The sequence below is a fragment of the Leiobunum rupestre genome, chromosome 9 (genome assembly GCF_980474605.1).
Source record: "Leiobunum rupestre chromosome 9, qqLeiRupe1.1.hap1, whole genome shotgun sequence".
In the NCBI taxonomy this organism is placed as follows: domain Eukaryota; kingdom Metazoa; phylum Arthropoda; class Arachnida; order Opiliones; family Sclerosomatidae; genus Leiobunum; species Leiobunum rupestre.
The window spans coordinates 47,507,058-47,525,023 of NC_143392.1; the positions used below are offsets into that span (position 1 = coordinate 47,507,058).

The 17,966-nt window shown below is 33.8% G+C and overlaps 1 protein-coding gene across 1 annotated transcript; it reads left to right on the top strand.

Annotated features, from left to right (window-relative positions):
- Positions 1–8,306: 8,306 nt before the first annotated feature.
- LOC149928560 (uncharacterized) lies at positions 8,307–15,070 on the top strand. The gene is made up of 10 exons (XM_090158660.1): positions 8,307–9,036; positions 9,713–9,757; positions 12,275–12,464; positions 12,651–12,797; positions 12,867–12,962; positions 13,019–13,651; positions 13,721–13,828; positions 13,968–14,176; positions 14,310–14,469; positions 14,843–15,070. The coding sequence occupies exons 3-10, from the start codon at positions 12,275–12,277 to the stop codon at positions 15,016–15,018; spliced, it is 1,719 nt and encodes a 572-aa protein (XP_090014786.1). The 5' UTR covers positions 8,307–9,036; positions 9,713–9,757; the 3' UTR covers positions 15,019–15,070.
- The last annotated feature ends 2,896 nt before the right edge of the window (positions 15,071–17,966 follow it).

A 17,966-nucleotide genomic window follows, 5' to 3' on the forward strand; every position in this document is an offset into this window, starting at 1 on the left:
CCACGAAAAAGCGGTGGGGTTTCAATAAAACATTAATTTTTAATAGTACAATTCATACGTCAACTTTGATAAAGATTCATTAAATACCCTGTTGGTTTCTCTACTTTTCAAAGGTTCAACCATAGTTATCTGACAAACCGTATTTTAATTATTATGACAAATAGAAAGTTACGTTTATTCATTTGTATTTAATTAAATTTTAGTATTAGCTTTACGAAATGCACTCATTAACTACTTCCAACATTTTACTTCAAAGCGCCGCAAATCGTTTATTTTTATCAGTATTAGTTATTCTGTAACTAGTTCAAGAAAAAACTATGTTTTTCTGAACTTACCTCAGACTTCCCCCTTAACGGGTAAACAAAAAAATTTGAAAAACCAAAAACTAGAATCTTTTGGAAGCAGTGGAAGTCCAACATTATGTACAATAATGGCCCCCGGTACTGACAATTCACCCAAAAAATTTCAAAATTCTAACTACAACGGTTATTGAGAATAATCACTTTTTCGAATAAAAATGGACACCCTGTATACTCACAACACCCACTATGAATTCACACCCAACTTTTCTACGCGCATTATGCTTTCTATATTCCCAACAGAATACAATTGGTGGGACTACCCTTAGAGCAAATAAAACATTTAAATCCACTGGATGATTTAAAGGTATTGTAACATTATCTTAATTTTTTAAATTATTGCATGATCTTCAACGGTTTTAATAAATTGCAATTCAGCGTTTAAAACGTTACTAGAATAATAATATCAAAATAATAGTTTTAATCAGACATCTAGCGACTATTATAACTATTGCTGTGGTTTTAATTAATATTTAATAAATATCTAGGAAGCGGATTTACTATATTTTCCAGTTCAAATGGAAATATTAGGTGCGAAAATTACAACCAACTTCACCGCTTTTACATCTACAGTTGACTATTCAGCATCGATCATGATGTCTGCGGCACCGGAAAGAACAATCGTTTCTTCAATGGAAGTGATCAAAATGGATTTTAAAGTAATTGAAATAAATATAGCTTACCACCTCTTTCAATTACATTTTTTTCTCGTTATTATAAAGTCTGTCTCGCGACTATTAATTGTAAATAGTTAATACTAAACTGACAAACCATTTACCATTAAAAATCAGGAATAACGGTTATTTACAATTTTATAGGCATTTAAAAGAGAGCTTTATAATTTTGATATCCTGAAATTTTTTTATTCTTGAGGAAAATTTATATTTGGAATTTTTCGTTGGATTGTTGTACCACATACTATGAAACTTACAATTAATTACATTAAGTCACTGAAATATTAAAGCATCATTTTTATAAATATGCATTTAGTATTTTATGCTCACTTTTCTTTTAAAGTACAATTAATCGTACTAGTTATTTAATAATAAACTCTGGTAGAGTTATATAAGACATCAGCGAACGTTTCTTTGGGGGTGAATGAGTACAGCCAAAGACAAGAAAGTTCATAGTAATTTATCATTTTTCATGCTCAAGATTCAGTACTACGGAAGCTAATAACCTAAATTACTTTAAAGAGCAATCAGCTAGGTCATCAAGTAAATTTAATGTAGGTCACAATATTCCCTACACTAACTTTTACCGATAACCTCAACGAGTTTTTATCGGAAAAGGAAACCGAAGAACCCGGGGGGAATCAGGCTCATTTTGTCAGGATTGACGGTGAGGCTAACCTGCCTTCATCAGCATCCCACAGAGATCAGACCTTTTTCATCATAGCCGAAATGGTTACTGGGAATTTCCCAGTAATAATCACCGCGACATCCCTAATTAGCCTCACCAAGAAATGGTCAACAACAAGGCACCACAACAGGGGATAGATAACAGCCTCCTGGGGACGAGTTCCGGCTAGTGGTGACCCTCAGCGATTCACCAGGCAAGGAGGCCAGCATGACCCGATCATTCAACATAGAATCAATCCATAGACACAACGTATCATGGATACCGAAACGCTTAGCAGCCTTAAGGCATACTTTGAATCAGAGAGGGGTCTAACATTAACAACCTCCACTCTTATATGTCTGTAAACTAATTTTTTTGGACAAATGAAGTTAGAACAATTTGTGTAAATACCTTTGCCTCGAGATAACTAGTTTTCCCGAGTTTAGGAATAAAAATAACCTTTGAACAGCAGCCTGAAATTAGAATTTACGGTATCATCATGCAGCCTGTACGAGAATATTAATAGCAGACGAAAGGTTGAAAGTCTATTCAGACTGGAAACCAAGGTTGAACAGCCAAAGAATATTCTCCATCCAACAGCTGATCCGAGAAATGTTAAAGTAGATCTCCAGTCTGGGCACGAACGCCTGGTCATCAAGAAAAGCAGCACGTGACGACAACTTATTTCTGATCAGAAGACTGAGAAGCTCTGTGAAGGTTGCATTGACGGAAAGATGACGTGTGGAAAGGGTTACGGAACCTGGATTAATTATTTATAACGACCATCTTTAAAGGGTAGACGGTACTACTCGCTTTTCATGGACAGATATTCGGGAATACTAGTGCCATATTTTCTGACCAATCCGTTGATCGATTCCAGGAATTCCTTGCTATGTGCAACAATTATAAACATACTGATCAAGAACTGGTCAGAGACCATGGAACGGAATATGCCAATGAAGAGTTCCGTGGTTGGTCAGCACCATAAGCTGGTATTAAGCATCATACCTTAATGCCGTACCCGCCAGAACAAAATGGAGTTTCTTAACGAGGGAACCGTACGATCATGAAGTCTGTACGAGATATGATATATTCGAAACCCGAATAACCATCAAAGCAGTGGGCAGAAGAGGTCAACACAGCCAAGTATATCTTGAATCACAAGGCTCCAACACGTGTTCCTGGGAAGACTCCGGATGAGTTGTGGAGAGGAAAGATTAATCCATTATTTGAGCATCTCCTAGTTTTTGGGGGCTGAATATTATGTTCATTTTCCTAAGGAAAAGAGAAAGAAACTTTCAAAGAAAGCATGCAAAGGAGTTCTGGTTGGCTATGAAGATAATTCTGATGGCTATCGAGTCTACGTCCCCGAGCTAAATGACGTTTAATTCAATCCAGATAAATGTACCAATGGTCTTCACGTTACTGTTCCAGATGAAGTTTCAAGCCAGGGCGAGCAGAATTACGAATATTTGGATTGCCAAGACGTGACAACCAAACCCGTCGATGAATCAAAAGAAGTGGAACCCAGACCCATCAATTTACCCCGAGAAGAACCAGCCGCAGCAATCGGTCCTCTTCTGAGAGATCGTTCGATGTTAAAGAAACCTGTTTTTGGCGATCTATGACGCCTTACCAAAGACGGCGGAAGAAGCGTGTTCGAGTACAGATTCCGTCAAATGGCAGAAAGTGATGCAAGAAAAATTGGCTGCCATAAAAGAAAACGATTTCGTCGATTTTCCCCGTGGTCAGAAGATATTTGGAAACCATTGGGTGCTCCGTACCAAACACAACGGCACGTTCATGAAGCATATAATGGCTTGACAAGTGGTGAAGGGCTATACGCAAAGAAAAGGCATCGTTTACGAAGAAACGTTTTCTTAAGTAGCTCGTTTCGGGACACTATGAATCTTCCTCAGTATCAATTGCTAGGCTTCGTACTCTACGTCGACGATCGACTTATCGCAGGGAACACAGATGAAGGTGTTGAAAACTTCCTTCGACATTTCAGTGAAGAGTTCAAGACCCCAACGGCACCTGTTTCAACTTATCTCGGCCTAAAGATCTACTTCACGGCAGATGGCTAGATTTTCTTCCACCAAAGCGCCTATGTCAAGAGCGTTCTAGAGTAGTTCAACATGTCCGAATGCCAACCTATCAATCAAACCAGCCAGCGCTACAGATTACTACACAGAAGGTCAAGAAGAGATTGAGTCTACAGCTATTAACGCATCAGTTATTGAGAGTCTTCGTTACGCAACCATGGATGCACGACCTGACATTGAGTTTGCCGTCAACCGTGCGTCTCAAGAAATGGCTACACCTTCTTAAGCTCATTTGAATGCAGTCAAGAGGGACAACATTACTGGGGCTATTGTTCAAAGCTGATAACTCTTCGACTACCATACCATGTCGAAAATTAACTTCAATAATTTTCAAAAATTAATGAAATAAACTAAAATATACTTATTTTTTATATTTTTCCCCAAAAAACATATAAAGTAATTATTTGATCCTTCATAGGTCCCAACTTAGCCCCTTCCCTTAAATCTGCCTTTAAACTGCTTTAGTAACAGCATTTTTGTTTTAATATACAATGTTACGTTATACTAATTGAAATATTTCTTATTGAATGGAAACGAAACGCTCAAAAAATTGGTTTAGCCTTAAGAGTAATCCGGAAGCATCAATTGTAACGACACCATCTTCGTTCCTTTGATCAGGACATTGGGACCAAGAGTGAAGACAAGTTTTACTAATGGCCAATGTTTGTATGGTTCTTGACCATCGCCACATTTATCCATAGCATCAAGTACTTCTTGATGGGGAAACAGCCCGCTGATTTAACGTGTGGGAAAGGAAAAGCAATATACTACATGTAACGTGGTAATTTCGTATTTTGAACGGGATTGAATTTTTTCACTACAGAGTAACAGAAATGTTAAAATATCAATGGTATTTAGTAACGAGGTTTATAGACCCCAGACTTGAGCTTGGATTTTTTACTACAAAGATTCATTGAAGCTTGCCATCTAGTAATTGAGAAAAGATAGAAAGGTGATTTCGTAAGATTATTTATCGCACTGAAACTGAATAGGGACGTGGCCGCATGGCGTACATATTACGTCACCCATCCTTTTTCCAATTTGAAAAAAAAAAGAATACCAGTATGGTGGCCATATCCAAAGGTATGGCATGACGTTATGCTTCCAGTTCCCTATTGTTGCAGATAATAAATTTATTAAACTATTTATTTAAAAAATATGTATTTTGTAAAATATCAGATCATTTAATTTCATAAAAATGTTGTTCAAGGGAAAACAAAAGAGTAAAATGTTTGACAAGTATCCACAAATCGTTATTCTTGATATTATCAACATATTCTTTTCAGGCCCTTAACTCAAAAAGGACGGTTTCAATCCAAACCTAATTTTTTAGTACGTGTTTAAGTTTTTCTTATTGACTTGATTTCACAACCCTTAACCAGGTGAAAACCATTTTCCGAAATATTTTTTTAATTCTTCTGCAAATTTTTACTTAAATAGTTATACATGTAGCCTAAATATTTCGTTATTCTAATTTAAATACGTTTTGAGAAAAAGGGCCTAATCGACCATTTTGAAAAACATGATTATGTTCTAAGAAATATTTAAATAGAGATTTATATATAAATATGAAAAAATGTGCTTTTCTAGGCTATCTTTATCTTAATAGTATCAGAAAAATTTATCCCAGTTATTTAAAAGTATTATATTGAGTTGTAATTGTAAAAATATCTAAGTGACATTTACATATGAAATTTCAGGCAGCAATTTTACTTTCATTAATTTTCATTATCGTGGGTGCAATAAGAACTTTGGGAGACATTTTGAACAAATGTTTCATTGTGAGCAGAAATGGTATCATTTTGAAGATATTTTTACGAAATTTCTGGAATACGTTTAAGTCACTCTTTGGAAATAGTAAGTTAAAAAAACACAATTTTATATAAGTATTTCAAAGTTGTACAAAACTGACAATGTCTTTAAGAAGTAAAAATTTTACCGTCTAGATTTTAGGAAAATTTTATTTCAACACAAAAATTGGTAATTTGAAATTAATTTGATTTTTCTTACTTTTACTTACTTTTCCTTTGGTTCTTCATGGTCCCTTACAAACATTTTCGCCTTCAAATAAGCGAGACATATGCTGTATCTTGGATACCAGGCAGGAAAAATGGAAAATGACTATAATTAGACTGCACTTAACTACAGGTCATTTCAATAAAATTTTTGATAAAATCATGGAACTTTTATTTGGCTGCATACTGTGCATAGTTTGCATTGTTTGTTTAAAGGCTGAACAAGAATTGCAAGTACAGCCAGTTGTCTACAAGGCTTTTATCACAGACTGAAATTACGGCTCCAGCGACGTAATTGCTGTAACTCGAATGCAACGTGTCAATTTTTTTTTAATTTGTAGAACGCTGCTGCTATGTAGCGGTAAAAACAGCTTTTAAAACTATTTTTAAGTGAAGGTGTTTCTTTTTCACCCAAAGACGACTGAACCTCTCCTTCTTCGCTAACCTTGCAGCCTTGCACCGTACATTTTATTGCGATGTTTTGGATGGTTGGGTAACATCCAAGGTTGAACCAGTCTCCCCATGAAGCCGGGTACTGCAAGCCGACCCTTACTAATTTTGGTTTTGTGTATGTTTTTGTTCGTCAGAATCCATGAACAATCCCACGAGTATAAAGGAAAGTAAAAGGTCACCACCCGGTACTCACTCATCACGTGGTAGCTACAAAATAGCGGTTTTGGGGTTGTTCGTATTTTTAAAAGGGCTATAATTGCGCTGTGGGGATGTGAAGTAAGGCTGGAGTTTGGCCGTGATGGGATGTAAAAAGGCTGTAATAACAGTTTGACTGTGCTGTAATGAAACTGAATTTCATCCCGATTGTTCTGTTTAACCACCTGATTGTATTGCTTTGCAATTTTTTAATGATTGCAAAATTTACAACAAGAAAAAATGTTACTGCTGCATTATCGCTTTATAAGCAGCAACTTTGCAGAAACATTTTCTTTTGTTCCTTTTTTCCTCAAAGAAGATGATATGTATCTGGAAATGAGCCTTGCACGCCCTGTCTTTTCACCCCCGATTTTCGGTGGTAAATAGACTGTATCTATTTATCACTGAAAATCGGGGTTAAATAGCGCAACAGCGCGGCCAAAGCTATTTCCCACCGACCCGAACCGATCCCCGACTTTCGGTGGCAAATAGACTTACCAATGATGGAGGCTAATTTCCACCCTTAATCTGAAGTTTTTCGTTTCGGTGGTAAAAAGTCTTCGCTGCGTGTACCGTGCTATTTGCCACCGAAAGTCGGACTTATATTTTAATGCTAAATACAGAAATCTGCATTCATAATACGATTATTAAAAATTTCAGTTTGTTATATATGTATGTTTTTATTTTTAATTTCTGGCTACTAGTAGCGTCGGTTTATATGGAAAGTAAAGTAGGGGTCGTCTCTAAAGCAAACCATGCTTCATGCTATTGTTAAATATAAACAAACAGGGACCTTGTTTCATTATTACGCGAGATTCTTAAATGTTTATCATTCGACATTGTCCATAATTCAGGGGCTGTTCATAAAGAGCAAAAGGTTATAATATATTTTTGATAAAATTATCTATATCAGCTTATTTTAATTTGAAAAAAATGTTTTGAAGGTGGTAATTCTCCATTTTCTTATGTAGTCTAGTTGGGGTACTTTTTAAAGATTAAGTTGTCGCTGTTGGTAGTATCTGTTATCCATAAGAAAGGGTTTGATCGAAATCTGAGCAATTGATTTTAAAAAATTTAACCGATCAAATCTTGATTAAGATTCGATGAATTGTGGTTAATATTATAAATTTTCATCACGGTTTGGCCCGTCCATTTAAAAAAAAAACATATTTTGCGTACGAGAGTTTATCTAGAAATGTAGGGGTTGTTCATATGTTTTATTTTTAATCAATTACCAATTTTTTTTGGAATTAATTTATTGATGCATTTGTAATTTACATTTTATACATATTATGAGACGCATCGTCCCGATCCCACATAAGCAATATTGCTTTTGCGTGGGCGGGATAAATTATATTATACATTAGAAAAATGTCATTTTTCCTTATATTTCAGCTAGTTTTACAACATTATAAAATATATATATTATAACTCTGAAGCAATACAAAAACTTTTTTTTATTACGCGAATATAAATATATTTAAATTATATAAATGAATAAATTCCGGTTAGTTGTCCAGTTTTATATACAATTCTACAATACCGACATTAATTAGCCAAATAATCATTTTAGATTTAAACACCTTTAATGAATTACTAAATTTTATATTATTGTCTAATTTTTTAAATAGCTTCGGGCCTAAATAAGTTATAAATGTTTGCCCAATAGTTTTAAACGTTCTCTCACTATTTACATTTCCAGTTTCAACATTTCGGGTGTTATATGGGTTATGACATAATATTTGATTTTTAATTTTGTATATGTATATTAGTATGTCTTTAGAATATTATTGCCTTACTGTGAAAACTTTGAAACCATCCCTAGTAGCACAGGCCTGTTGGCTCGGAGCTGGGTCAGAGGCGCAGATATGGCAAACTGCCGAGAGTTGGAAAAGTGTCGAATACCGGCTCGAAGCCGACACATGACTGTGGGATTAGTGTTGGGGCAGCGTCACATTTTTTGTAGGTCGGCAAAATGCCACATAACTGCATTGAACCTGCAGTTTAAAATTTACTATTTACTTTTCTTTAACTTTGAAATTTAAAGGTTTTGAATTACACTATAAACTTATAATATATTTTTACTTGCGCTAAATTCCTTTTAAATAAATATAAAAAATTTAATTTGAGAAAAATATATTATTTCGCTGCTAAATCGTCGAGGGATAGGTATGTCTGCCCCATTGTGTTTTTGCTATTTTATTTCGGAATTCCGCGGTATACAATTGTATTGTGAAAATTTTCACTCGCGAGTTGTTGTTTTTACGAAGTGTTTTTATAAATTTATAATCTCAACTAATTAATATGTTTTTTTAATTTTTAAAAAGACTAAACTATTGAAATGAAATCGCGGAATTTCCAAAATTTCGGCGGTTTTTACACTTGACTTCGGCGCGATATTCTTTTCAAAAGCCGGTAACCCTGCACAGCAAAGCGAGAAAGAAACAAAAGACGTAGTCAGCCGCGGCCAGCGTGTTCTTTGTTGGTGGTAAGAAGGTTTACGGTTGTAAATTCAACTTTATCTACCAATTAAGGTTTTCAAAAGACGGAAGACTTCAATATCTAATGGTAAGTTGTATTAACACAATTCCTAAAATCTATTTAAAAATTAAAATACGTAAAAGACAGGAAAAATTGCTCACTAAAATCTATGTTTAAGCCTTGGCTTTGAAAGAATAACGGCAATGTTTTCTTTAGCATATAATAAAGAGTGAGGTTTTATATATGGTTTTAGGTGGAATTTCAATAGCAATAGTAGCACTGAGAGCCAAATTTAGTTAAATTAAAGTTAATTTGAAATTTTTATAAAAATAGATTGGTACCATTAAAAGAAATTCATTAAATTTTCATTTCAAATATAAATTAATTTTAAATTCAAAAATTTCGTTATATTTTTATTTTTAAATAAAAATTTCATTAGATTTGAATCATTTTTAAATAAAGCTTTTAAATAAAATTATTTTTCATTATTAAAATTGTTTAAAATTAAAATAAATTTAAATAAGTTTCATTGTATAAAAATTAATTTCAAATATACACTTCATTCATTAAATTAAATTTTAAATATTATATTATAGTAAATATTAATTTCATTAAATTAAATTGAAATTAATTTTTTTTAAAAACCTAAGGTTCCGTTATATTTAATACAAATCGCATAACCATTTCACTTAAAAAATAGCATATTAATTATAGACTAGGTATTTTGTGACCAAATTACTTATCTTAAATATTTTATTTACAGATCTCAAGACATTTATCATTCAGAATAAATTCTTAAATTTCAAAGGTACTGTTTTTTATACATGTACGTGTGTGGGCTAAAATTACCATTATTTGTTTTGAATACTCAATTCTTGCAAGTTTTTCCTAAAACTACGATGTTCTAATTTCTTTTTTTAAATGAATGGTGATAAAATTTCAAAACGATTGGGAATTACTTACGCGAAAGAAAAGTTAAGTAAACGTCATTTACGTAGAAAAAGGTCATGTTATAGAAAAACTGTAGAACAAAGTGTTTCATTTCTATCTAATGCTTACACTGAAGTTGATGACTCGTCTGACACTGAAAATGTTGATGTTTATATCAGCAAAGCAAATTCTTGCGTTTCTGATTCCGCTAATTGTACGGACATTTCTGATAGTTATCAATCATCAGTTGAGAGTTCATTAGAGAGTAGTTTTTCTAGTGATAGTACGATTTCTAGTAGTTTATCTGAAGTCTCTAGTGTTGAAAGTGTAAATGATTTAATTATGGATCTTCAAATCTGGATACTCAAACATAACGTAGACACAGTTAAAGTCAACGCCCTGTTACAAATTCTAAGGAAACATGGTCATCATGAATTACCTAAAGATTCGAGGACACTTTTGGGAACACCCAGACACACTAATGATATTAAAAGTGTTGCTGGTGGTGAATATTGGCACGTGGGTTTCGAAGCAGGGTTAACTGAATTTTTAGATTCTCATCCTGATTATAATGAGGTTATAAGATTTGCTACTAATATAGATGGTATTCCTTTATTCAAGAGCTCTCTCTCCTCTTTTTGGCCAATTTTGGTTGGTGTTTACAGTCTCAAAAAAGGAATAATTGGTGATGTATTCCCTGTTGGTGTTTTTTGTGGGGAGTCAAAACCAGGTTGTTTAGATGAATATCTAGACCTCTTCGTAAATGAAATAACTGATCTTAATGAAAATGGAATTAATTACGCTGGTAAAATTATTAAGTGTGCACTGGATGGTCCATTTATTTTAGACACTCCTGCTAAATCTTATGTTAAAAACACAAAAGGACATACTGGGTATCGCAGTTGCGACAAATGTAATATAGAAGGGTTTTATTACAATAAACGGATGACCTTTTTAAAAGAAGATTCAAAGGAGGAAATTATTCTCAGAACTAATGCCGATTTTCGAAATCAAAATGACGAAGAATATCATTTAGCTGGAAATCAATCTCCATTAACGAGATTGAATATGAATTTAGTGACCCAATTCCCATTAGATTATATGCATGTAGTTTGTCTCGGTGTTGTTAAGAGAGTTTTGAAAAGTTGGGTCAAAAAAGGAACATATGTTGTTCGACTTGGTGCCCAACAGATACAAGAATTTTCAAATAAACTAAAAACCTGCGTACAGTATATTCCAAATGACTTTGCTAGGAAGCCAAGATCTCTCAAGCATGTTGATCGATGGAAAGCCACCGAATTCAGGCAGTTTTTGCTTTACACTGGCCCAGTTTTAGCTGAAGGTATAGTAGCTGATGATGTATTAAATCACCTACGGTTATTGCACTGTGGTATATACATCCTCGCATCACCTGATTTAAGTATTTCATTACGTGATTACGCCGAAGAATTACTGAATTTGTTTGTGTCGTCTTCCCCAAACTTTTATGGGAAAGAATTTATTTCAATGAATGTTCATGCTTTAACACATTTAGCTAGGGATGTTCAGAATTTTGGACCATTAGATTCCTTCAGCGCTTTCCCATTTGAAAACCGTTTGCAGCTACTAAAAAAAACAATTCGTTCTCCAAACAAGCCTTTGCAGCAGCTGTTAAAAAGAGTAAATGAAAATAGAAAGGTTTCGATGAAGGGGAAAGTTAATAGAGCTATAGTTCTTAAAAAGCAATTTGTTGATAGAAGTCCTAATGTACCACCACATGTCACATCTTTCAAAAAGTTACAAACCCCTCAATATAGCTTAACTACAAGCCTCGCGGATAGTTGCATAAAGTTAAATACAACTGAAGTTATAAAGATAAGACATATATATCAAACCAAAGAAAAGGAGATAATGTTGGCAGGGAGTGTCTGTAAATTTCATGATGATATTTTTACTTATCCCTTACGTTCTTCGCAATTAGGTATGTTCGTGGCGAGAATTTCTAAAACAGTAAAACCTTATCCATTGAGTTCTTTTGAACGCAAATGTTTTCTTAATCCAGTTAAAAATGGTTCATTTTATACGGTTATACCCATGCTTCATCATTCCTGAAGTATTGTTTGGATTTAGAAAAATAAAATTAACTTTTAAGAAAGCCTGGGGAGGTATAGAGTTGATTTTAGAAACGATACTCGGCTGCTTTTAAAATGATAATTGTGTTTAGACAACCACGGAGCATGCATGTGGGTCTCTTTAAAGTTTAAAAATTTTAGATCTGTAACTATAGTGAATTGTTAATTTTACTTCATAAGCATTTCAATAATTCTTTAATATTTTTATATTAGTGAGATTTATTTTTAGTTGATTTTGGGTGCATGCATTTTTTATGAATTTTGTAATCTTTTTTTCTTTTTAGATGTATGTAATTTTTCACTTTGAAAATGACAACTCGGTTGAGGCCATGCCATTATCTTGGTGCCCAACAGAACGAGGCTGTTATTGGCCAAAATGCCGTTCTAGTTCGGAAAGAACTAAATGGATTAAAACAAATGTCAGTCCTCAATCAACTTGGCCACTATGCAAGGGAAAAATCATATATCGAACTGGTTAGTAGTATTGTTTAATAGTTCAACATTTTAAGCCAGTTTTATGTGGTGTAATGTATGTAGAAAATTTGTTGTAGTCTCAAAAGCTATCCTTTATTTTATAAATCGATATATTCGGCTGGCTTGAAACGTCTATAGTAATTCGCATATAGTTTGGAATTGGTTTAAAAAAATTGTTTGTTTTAGAATTATATATCAACGCTCATGCACATCTTGAAAAATCACAGTTCACTTCTGATTTAGCTAGCGAGGCTGAACTTGGTCGTGGAGGGGCTCGGCTTGCAAAAAAAAATTCTTTAACAAAAAAAAGAAAATATTCCTGCAGTGATAGTGGTAAATTTTTGTAAATTATACCGTAATATAGCTAAGTATTTTCTATAATATTATATTTTCAAAAATTAGAAGAAGAAAATTTTTCAAAATCTAGTCAAAAAAAACTCAATGGAAGGAAAGCCATTGCATTGCCAATGCCACCAATCGTTTCATTGAACAGTGCAGGTATGAACAATTTTTGTGTAATTTGAAGAAAAACTAAAAAAAAATTAATTCTACAGATGAAATTAGTGGTTTCACCGAAAGACCGAATTCTTCTGAACTGGATCTTCGCCACGAAAGGATTGCAACGGTGTCTGATGATAGTTGTTTCCAAATGTTAGACAAACACGTACATAGTAATATTCTATTAGATAAAACTAACGATTCTTCAATAGTAAACGTAAATAGTGATTTTGAAACAGTAAACAATCCATTAGAGAAAAACCACCGTGACGAAACATTAATGAATCACAAAAATAAAAATAGCTCTGACAAAACACCAAAGAATCAAAAAGATAACCAGTCTGAAAAATCATTAAAGAATTCCAAAGTTAAAAACCACTCTAATAAATCCGTAAACACACAAATAAATAATAGCTTTATTAAACGTAAAGGTCCAGAAATATATAAAAAACAAAACCAGAGCATTCCAGAGAATATGACTTTTTATGAAAAATTAAAAAACCAACCAGACCTGCTACCTTTGAGAACTTCTATTTCAACAAGAACAGAAGAATTTCCAAGTTCTACAACTATTCGATCTATTGACAACAACCGTAGTAGGGAGAGCCGAAGAAGCCGTAATGAATCTTCAAACTCAGTCTATTCATCAGTCTTCCCAACAGGGTCTTATGGAAGAAGCCTTTCACATGGTAATCAAATATAAACTGGTATTTTTATATACATAGAATACTTAGACAATGTTTGATTTAAATTTGCAGAAACACCACAAATGTCTGAGGGAAGGGATGAAAGATCAATTAATAAGCTCAATCCTCGTAAAACCTCAATTTACACTTCTTGGAATAGCCCAGTGCAATCTCGAATAGGTGAGACTTCATTGTGAATAGTTAAAAACCAAAGAACCTAAGTTATGACACAGGAATAATTATGAATAAATTATTCCAAATATATGAAATTACCACTACAAATTCCCTCCGTGAAACTAATTTCGCTTTTTTTGTGTAGATCAAAGTCCAGATAATTTTCAAAAACAAGTCTTGTTCATGCTAACAGATTTAAATGTAAAAATTAACTGGTTGATGGAAAATTCAAAAGGATCTCATTCACAGGAAAGAGAGGACGTTGAGGGTTTTCCTGATTTGCCACTAACCTCTATGGAGGATATGGAAATAGTCGAAGAACTTCTTCAAAACAAAGAGATCAGGAAAATAATTGTATTGTTTATTTTTTAAATTAATTATAACACACCTACAACTAGAAAGTACTTTGAAATGGTTATTACCAATTGTTACTAGTTTCTCACATGGATTTCTCTAAGAAATTTCTTAACAATTTTTGCTTTCTCAGGTTAAAAACTTTTCTTTATACGGCGGAAAATCTATGAAAGGCTGCTGTCAAAAACTTATGAGTAAAGTCTTGAGCAATGATCTGATCCTTCACTATAATTGGATAGGGGCCCATGATAAAAAGGCATTTGGAAAGCTTAAATTAAAAGACGCAATAATAGGTGAACTTTTTGAATTCAATTTATAACTCAATGTTTATTAACATAAAAAACTTAAATATGACACTAAATGCTTTTGTTCAAGATGGTTCGTCGCGAAGTGAACGCGTAATCTGAATTTACCCTTTTGGTTTAGCAAAATAACTGATAGGTTTACTTATTACGCATTAGCTACAAACCGAAAACGCAATTATGTCAAATAATAGTTTAAAATTTTAAGTCGTCAGTAGCAGTGATAAACGTTTTTATTGGCGAAACAGACTTAATTACCATTAAAAAGGCATTAGGAGTTTTGGAATTGTCATCCTTATGTTTCTTACGTAACTTAAGATTGCACTATCTATTGTAGCTAATTATATTAAATACATTATTCCAGCTGCAGTACAAAGGAAGTTTTCCTCCAACACAGAAGACGAAATTGAAAAGACAATTAAAAATTGGATTCGGGGTGCTGGGGATAGGAATGGTGGAAGGTCAAAGCGGGGGAAAAATGTTAACATACAACAAACGACTGACGGCTTTCAACAAACATCGGACTCTGAATCTGACTGAATTAATAAATAATAAGCACAAACCTACTGAATAAATCATTTTAATCTTCTAAGTATTTGATTCAAATTTTTTTATGTTCTTTATATATTTAATTCTGGTGGAAAATATCTAATAAAGTATTAAGTATAGCTAATATATACTGCTGGGTAGTAATCTGCAAAATGTCGGTAAAGTGGCTAATATTATGCTGGGTTAATTTCGGATAAGGGCCGGTAAAGTGGCTAGTATATTGCTGGGTAAATGTAGGATACGGCCTGGTAATGGCTAACATATAGTTCTGGATTGCTGGTAAAGCATTTAATTTCATGCTGGGTATGTATCGGGATAAGTAGCGAAATACTGTAGGTGGGGTGCATGGTCTGATGGTGGCCGTTACGCAGCTTATTGCTTTTGCCGCTTCCCCCCCAACAGTAAAACCATGTGTTGGCCAGGTAGGACATTTAGACTTAAAAAAGGAATGCCGCCCCAACACGGTTGGCCAACAGCCTTCCGACAGCTGTCGGCCCATCTTTTTTGTGCTACTAGGGATTATGTAAATTCATTCGATTTTCAAGATTGCTAGCTTTGAGGCAAATACGTATAATTTTACGCTGCATGACTTAACAATTAATTAACAATATTCATTTTAGCTTATTGAAGTGAATCTTGAACTATCAGATTTGGGCCCTTAACTCGGTGATCAATTAGGGATCGTCTATAAAGATTTCTTTCTTTGTACTTGTGTTCGAAAAATTATATTTCCGAGCTTACGTAAGCGTTTATTTGGCTTTGTTCGGATTGCGGTCTTTTTTCACGATACACAGGGGTCATCTATAAAAACCAAAAGGGTCAAATTTACCTATTTTAACATTAATTTCTTTAATTGTCTGCCTGTTGGTCATTTTAGGTAAACTTTTCATCATGGTTTCGTCAGTCGATTTAAAAAAACACACATTTTGCGTGCGGGTAATTATCTTGAAATGTAGGGTTTGTTCATATATAACGAATTGTTACTATATAAATATATATTTAAAATAATTTTCAATTAATAAACGATATTCATTTTAGCTTACTCAAGTTTTTGTTAATTAAATGATCGATTAGGGGTCGTCTCTAAAGAGTTCTTACTTGGTATTTGTATCACCTTTCGAATGTTATATTTCCGAGCTTACGTAAGCATTTATTTGGTTTTGTTCATATTATCGTTTTATTTAACGATACATTTTATGATAATGCATACAGACAGAAAAGGATAATGTACTTATTTTAATATTATTTTATGGTTTGCCTGTTGGAAAAAGTGGGCCAAATCGTACTTCGCTTCCTTCTCTTGGTTTTATACTACCAATTGGATTGCAAATAATTGAAAACTTTAAATACAAATCGTTAAACAAAGCTTACGATTGACTAAAGTAATAACCATAACATGAATTAGTATATATTAATCAAGCTTAAAAACTCGCTAAGACTCAGAAGTTTGAAGCAGAATATTAGAGAGGTTAATTAGAGCTCTCAAGAAGTTTCAACGACAACGTCGGAGCTACATAGACGTTCACGAAGAAAAATTCTACAAAATCCGTTAAGCTCGCTTTCATTTCGAGGGATAACGTAAAAGAACACATTTCCGATAACATTTTAACACACTAACCCCTGCAGCACAAAAGAATTGTTTCAGAGTCGGGCCGACGTCGACGAATTATTAAAAATCTGTGGTCGGCCGACCGTACTATTTTGAGTCGAAATGTCCTACCCGAAAAAGGGTCAGCCGACGGTCGGCCTACCTTTAACGTTTGACTGTATGCCAACTTAAAAAGGTAATCCCATGTAGCAATTTGAGGTCGAGCCGACGTCGACAGAAAAGGTCGATCAGCATGGTAGGCCGACAGTTGGCCGACCTTCCTTTTTTTAGTCAAAATGTCCTAGCCGCATATGGGGTCGACAAATATTGTCCTAGTAGAATAATGGTCGGCCGACCGTCGATCGACTAGAAAATTTTACTTAATATGGATATATAACCGACTCTTAAATGACTATTGGCCGAATCTGAAATAACTTAGACAGTTTAGCGACTCCGAAACGACGTTGGGCCGACGACCAATTTAACCGTATTTCCGACTCGACCTAAAAAATGTACCAATTTTATTTCCGAAAAAATATTTAGCTGCGTTTGTATTGGTAACATCTTTTTCTATGTTTGTATACATGAATCAACGATTTATCGTAATTTCAGATTCAATCCAAACAGTTTAAGAGGCAGAAAATGTTTTAGCAGTGCTCGCAGAACATTCCCTCGATTTGAATTAACAATGTATTTCACTAAAATATTTAATTACACGAATATGACCTACTTGAGTTAAGAGATTTTTGAAAAAGCAAACATTTTCAGGCTGAATATATGATCTTTTTCGACAAAATAGAGTACAGAAAAGAAATTATTTAAAAAACTGTTTTAATTTGTTTTATTAAATCGCTAATTTTCACAGTTCTGCGCGATTAAATTAAAAATAAACTGTTGGATATAAGTCGACCATTAGTCGTGTTATAAATGTGCAATGTCTTTTTCAAGTCACGACTGCAATTACAATTTAAGGTCCACGTTCGGACTCTAATTAATAGTTGCATTGATAAGACTTATTGGGTCGGTAAGTCGTCCAATCTAATAGGTCACCATACCGACTTTAAAAGGGATAAAAAACGTACTTAACTGCAATTATTGCAAAAACATTTACGACTTTTAGAGTCGGCATCTGGACTAGAACCGAAAAGCGACTTTACGACCAAAGCCCAAGCCTAAATGAACTCTCTGTAATTAAGGCGCGGCGTTACAGGGTTAACAGACTTACCAAAGATTGTCAAAACACGTGGAATAAAAGTGACAACTCATATTTTATTCTACGTGTTGGTTGGGTTCGAGTAACAATCTTTTAAACATTGGCGGATATTTTCCAAGATGGCGGACAATCCTACTA